Source organism: Octopus bimaculoides, chromosome 13 (genome assembly GCF_001194135.2).
Source record: "Octopus bimaculoides isolate UCB-OBI-ISO-001 chromosome 13, ASM119413v2, whole genome shotgun sequence".
Classification (NCBI taxonomy): Eukaryota; Metazoa; Mollusca; class Cephalopoda; order Octopoda; family Octopodidae; genus Octopus; species Octopus bimaculoides.
Genome location: NC_068993.1, coordinates 9,682,880 through 9,689,125, shown reverse-complemented (window position 1 = coordinate 9,689,125; position 6,246 = coordinate 9,682,880). Strand labels below are relative to the sequence as shown.

The following is a 6,246-nucleotide window of genomic DNA, read 5'->3' as shown; positions in this document are numbered from 1 at the left end:
TATATATATATATATAATATATATATATATATATATATATATATATACACTCTCTGAGTGGTTGGCGTTGGGAAGGGCATCCAGCTGTAGAAACTCTGCCAAATTAGATTGGAGCCTGGTGTTGCCATCCGGTTTCACCAGTCCTCAGTCAAATCGTCCAACCCATGCTAGCATGGAAAGCGGACGTTAAACGATGATGATGATGATGATATACATCAAACTCAGTGTGGTTATGAATAAACATCTCTCTCTCTCTCTCTCTCTGTTTCCTCATTGTCAAGGATGTTTCCAAGGTTTCATTATCAATGTTGTCATTATTCTATTTCTCAAGACAACACCTTACAGTGTCTACAATTAACCATTGTTCACAAAATCACCAATTCATTCAACTAAACATTCTTCAAAGTGATGCCCCAGCATGGCCACAGTCTAACGACTGATAAAAAAAAAGGTGAAATATACACACACACTCACATATCTATATAAGCAGGTACACAAAAACAAATAAAAATAGGAAAAAGAAATTTGAGAAATGTGGATAAGAAATGAACTTGTATCCTTGATTAAAGTTCAAATGTTTTACCTTCATTTATTCATAACATTCATCATATTTTACAGGATAAAGGTAAACCACCATTTACTTTCAGTCAGACAGAGACAGACTGGGAGATTAGATAAATAGATAAGTAATCAGTAATTTTAGAAAAGAAAAAAGAAGTAATGGTAGCAAATTGGTAGAGTCTTTAGAGTGTCTCATAGAATGCCAGGTAGTATTTGTTCTGAGTCTTTGTGGTCTGGGTTCAAATCCTGCTGAGGTCCATTTTGCCTTTTATCCTTTCAAGATCAAATTGATTAATAAAAATATAAGGTGCAGGATTGGTTGTGTGTTTAAGTGGTTTACTTCTAACCACATGGTTTTGGTTTCAGTCCTACTGTGCGGTACCTTGAAGAAGCGTTTTCTATTATAGCCCTGGGCCAATCAAAGCCTTGTGAGTAGGTTTGGTAGATGGAAACTAAAAGAAGCCTGTCGTGTGTGTGTGTGTGTGTATGTATGAATGTATGTAAATGTATATATGTGTGTATGTTGTTGTCTTCTCGTTTTGACATTGTGTGAGTGTTATAAATGAATGTCATTCATTTCAAATATTTTGCAAAAATGTGTCTGGACATTGGGGGGGGGGAACATCAACTTGCTTGGAAATGGGTGCAAATCTGACTCTCCTTCAGCAAAATCAAAAGGGGCCTAATGAATTTCCACAATTCTAGAAACCACTCATAAACATGTAAAAAAAAGGTAAAGAAAGGGTTTAAATAGGGGAAGTAGATTTACATGAACAATGCTGTCTAATTGTTATCAACTTACCTCATGTAAAGCAGCCAAATGTTTGTAAGATTTTCTCACTGACTCGTCCTTTTTCGCATCCTGTAAAGAAGAATTGAGGAACAATTAGCGAAAATAGAAAAAAAATTTTAATTAAAAATTTAAGTACAAATAAAAACACTTTTTTTTCTCCTGGGGAAAAAGGCATGGATATGGCCATGTGGTTAAGAAACTTGTGACCCAAATATATGGTTGGGAGGAAGAAGAGGGGATGAAGCAAAAAAAGAGGGGATGGGGCAGAGGAAGAGGGGGATGAAGCAGAAGAAGAGGGTTGCTGAGATTTAAGTGTTTTGATTGGAGACAAAAGGTTCAGGGTCAGTGACCAGATGCAAGCTGTAAGTCTTTTGGCTTTTTGTCAGGTACATACCCACACAACTTCCCCATCCACAATTTTTAAAAACACTCCTCCTTCCCCTCCACTTTCTCTCCTTCAACATCTCCCTATTGACGATGGTTATGATGATGATGATGATAATGATGTGTCACTTGGTGGCTACATAGTATTGATAAAACAATCAGATAATAGCTCCTTCTCTGGATCACATGGATTAATATTGAATATGATGATAATATGGAGACATGTACGTCTAATGTGGGTCTTACCTTGAAGACAAGTTCATCGGTTACAGTGAAGGTACGATCAAGTTTACCAGTGAGGAAGTTGATTTCTTTCTGCAAAGCTTTAGTATCTATGAGAACCTGGAAGAAAGAGGGGAAAAAATTAGATAAATACACAAAATAACAGCTAGAGAGTCAAATTGAGACAGAAAGAAAGAAAAGAAAGGAAGGAAGGAAGGAGAAATAGATAGGGAAAAATATAGTCATGTGGTTAAGTGGTGGTGGTGGTGGTAGTGGTGTCAGGGGTTGTGGTAATGATGATGGTGGTGGCTGTGGTAAAGATGATGGTGGTGGTGGTGGTGGTGGTGGTGATGATGATGATGATGATGAGGAGGAGGAGGAGGAGGAGGAGGAGGATTAAGAAGAATGATTAAGTCTGAAATACTTACTTTATCGATTTCAGCATTTTGCTTTTTGATATTTGAGACAATCTCAATAATACGGCGTGTGTAAGAAGACCGGTTGACATCTTTTGTCATTTTCTCATATTCATTGACCTACACAAAACCATGCCAAATAAAACAATCAGAAATTACAGTAATTGAGAGCAATGATGTAGAAAGTAATGAAATTCGGGTATTTTGGCAGGGAAGAAATTCCAAATTAGACAAACTACACACAGTAATGTTATTTCCAATCCACAGTTCAATGACCGAAGCCAGTAAAAGACAAAAGACAAAAGTACCCATTCATTGAGAACTTATACCAAAAACACTCACTATAAGGAAATTCTTAAACACCAAAACCCCAACCATAAAAACTTTAATTTGGGGAATAAAAGTCATTAAATTAATTTAATCTTGCCAATTTACAACTGTCAGTAGAAACTTAAAATTTAAAAATCTAAAGATTTCTTCAACAATAATTTTCTTCTTTTACTTCAAAATTAGCAGTTTTGCGGCTGACCATGTCGATACCATGTCATGTCAGTCAACCAACAAAAAACAACAATAGTTTATATCCCATCATTGACAATGAATTCTGTCTATAGTTGAAATATAATTTCAAAAGTATTTTAAATACTAAATTTCATAGATACGCTTTTAGTAGCTGTAAAATTTTAGAAGATTACTATTGTAGGACGACAAACAGCAGGAGCATAGTACAGTTAATAGGTGTTTTTGTTCGCCCACAGTTGTAAGCTGATACCCTAGATCAGTAGTTCTCAACTGGTGTCCATATAGCCCTTGGGGGATCTGTATAAGATTTTGTTGTTAAAAATTATGTGAAATAAATTGATTATACTTCTAAAATACACAAAATATTCTAACATGCTTTTAATAAAATTCCTTATAGTTAATAATAAAAATAGGATATTTTAAACATCAGATGGCTATGAGGGTATCCAGTAGAGTAGAATTGGAATCAAAAGGGATCATAGATGAAAAATAGTTGAGAGCCACTGTCCTAGATAAGCAAGCAGTAAAACTTGTAAAGGTGCAGTCCTGAGGGCAACAGGTAATGGAAAGGTTGTTTTAGAAAGAGTTAAGCTACTGATTCAATCATTACATCTTCATGAGATGAATAAACACTGACTGATTAATTGAGTACAGAAGCAAAACAGAAATAATAGTTTTAAGTATTTGATTATAATAACTATTCTGAGGTTTCCATCAATCAAGGTTGATCATTTATCTGCACTTACATGCACAGACCGGAGCAAGATTTTTTTTTTATGGAAGACTAGTAGATAGCCATCAGAGTCAGATTAACTTTTACGTTACTGTATTTATCTTGAGATGCTCTGTGTTTCTTTCAATTACTTTAAATATAACTCAGTTATCATTCAGCTAGTGTTAGGAACATAAATTGTGACTAAGGTTTGGTGGACGATTTTAATTCAAAACTTATGAAAACAAGACATTTGTACTCAGAGCCAGAGCTGGTTTCAGCCGGGTCGGTAATGAAAGGGTTAAGACCTATAATAAAGACCCTAAGCACCTAAAAGATTTCGGTGCCCTCATATCTATGTTATTCAAAATATCAACAATAATAAACTATAAAATAAATAAATTTTTAATTTTCAAAATGAAACAAATCTAACAGTAAAATGGAAAGAAACTGTTTATTTTTGTATATTTCTACTTTATTTATATTTGTTTTCTCCTACTTTTTTTAATTGCAAAATCTTGGATCAGATCCTCAAAATTATTCTTACATAAGAATTCTTACACACACACATATCTAAACATGTTATATATGAGAAGTTCTCTCACCAATTGTTTGCAAAGTTCATCTTTTGACCGGGTTTCAGCAGCTATCTCCTTCATCTTTTCTCGGAATGTCTTTATTTCTTCTAATTTCTTTTCAGCTTCAAACTACCAAATCAAAAGAAAGAATGGTGCAGTGATGAAAAACATTGTTTTAGTTTAAATAATTATTCGTCTTCCTACCTTCCAACAACAAAATAAATTATCTTTAAGAACCAATTAAATATTCATAAAATAATATTTTTTCATTTTTTACAAACTTTTTTAACTTACATTATCACCATCACTGCCATCATAACCATTTAATGTCCCTTTCCCATACTGGCATGCCAGAAGACTGTACATGGCTCTAATGTCTACTTTGGCATGGTTTCTGCAAATGGATGTCCTTTCTAGTGTCAACCACTTTACAGAATGTCCTGGGTGCTTTTTACATGGCTCTAGCACATGTTTATACCAAATTATAACATTTGGTCTATGCAAAAATGATATTGCTAATGTAGAGGATGGATATAGTTAATAGCATAGAGACCAGTATATTACTGGTATTTAATTTATCAACACTGAGAAACAAAACTGAAGACAAAGTTGATTCCAGGTGGGTCTGAACTCAGACCCAAGAAACACACAGGAAAGTACTAATGTGCATTTAATATAAACCATTAAATATATTGATTAGCTTTATAAAAGATGCATAGTTTATATAAATTCTCAGCAAAGAATTCTGAAAAATTTAGCATAAAAATATAAAGTCAACCAATTTCAGGATTGTATTTATTTGGCAAATGATTTAATCCAGTAGTCAACCAATATCTAGAGATTATATTTTGCAAAGGTTATCTTCATGTGTGTGTAGGGGTGGTGGTGCATATAGAATAAATATACATATTCATATTTATATACATACACACAAATTGTCAGGAAGGGACGCAACTCATCACAGTTATTTTTCTCTGGAATGCACACACACACACACACACACACACACGTATGTGTATCCTTGTGTAAAGCAGTGTCAGGTCGTATCCCTGAGCATCAAAAGAATGTAGACATTTGATAAACAGGGATCAGCTAAATAAGTACCAGACTGCAAAACATGCCAATATGAAGGATTAGAACCCTTAAAAGCAATGCCCCAGCATGGCCGCAGTCTAATAACTGACATAAACATCCTTACCTCTCTCAAAGAACTGAGTTCTTTCAGTGTGCGGTACTCTTCGATAAGTGGTACTCTGTGTGACTCCCATTGGGTGGCCAAGCTAACCAATCTTTGAGCACTGTTGTCAACGACTGACTGGATTTGAAAATAAACAAATTAATTAATTAATTTACAATCACCGTAAATAATTTTCAATAATTGGGAAAAAAAAGTTATTTTAAAAAATACTACATAGGTGCAGGTATGGCTGTGTGGATGAAGAGTTTATTTTGTAACCTGATGTTCTCAAAATACTGTCTCAATATATGGCACGTTAAGTAAGTGTTATCTACTGCAGACTTAGGCCAACAAACATTGAACAAAAAAACTGGAACCCTCATCATAACTGATAGGGGCCCAGTGGGACTTGCAATTGTCAACCCTAGGACTTGTAAGGTCAGAGATTAGCCTGATTTCCATGGTGTATAAGTGACTGAGATTACAATAGTCCAATGAACAAAACGCCAGGTCATTGCAGGGTTAACTTCCTAGATATTTCCAAAACTCATTTACAGCTGAGATGGCCGGAGCAACATGAAATGGAGTGTTTTTCACAAGAACACAACACAACACCCAGTCCAGAAACCGAAACCACAATCTTATGATCAGGAGTGCAACACTCAAACCACCAGGCCACATGTCTTTTGTATATAAGTGGGACAAAAATATAAAACAGATAAGAAAAATGCAAATTGTTTCAATAACGTGGCCAGATAGTGGTGTAACTAGAGTATATGCCACCTGGGGTAGCCACTGAGTTTGCTGACCCAACCCCCAGGTCTACACAGCAGCAGCTCTCAACCGGGGCTCCTAAAATTGTGAGACACTCGAGAATCTTT

The 6,246-nt window shown here is 35.1% G+C and overlaps 1 protein-coding gene across 1 annotated transcript in view; it reads right to left on the bottom strand.

The window, feature by feature from the left end:
• The window catches only part of LOC106876351 (coiled-coil domain-containing protein 22 homolog), a 24,998-nt gene that overhangs the window by 10,669 nt on the left and 8,083 nt on the right, over positions 1–6,246 (bottom strand). The window contains exons 10-14 of the mRNA XM_014924889.2: positions 5,387–5,503; positions 4,216–4,317; positions 2,389–2,496; positions 1,985–2,080; positions 1,364–1,423 (exon numbers count right to left, since the gene is read on the bottom strand). Of these exons, the coding sequence (XP_014780375.1) occupies positions 1,364–1,423; positions 1,985–2,080; positions 2,389–2,496; positions 4,216–4,317; positions 5,387–5,503 (483 nt within the window). The remainder of the gene's footprint in view (positions 1–1,363; positions 1,424–1,984; positions 2,081–2,388; positions 2,497–4,215; positions 4,318–5,386; positions 5,504–6,246) is intronic.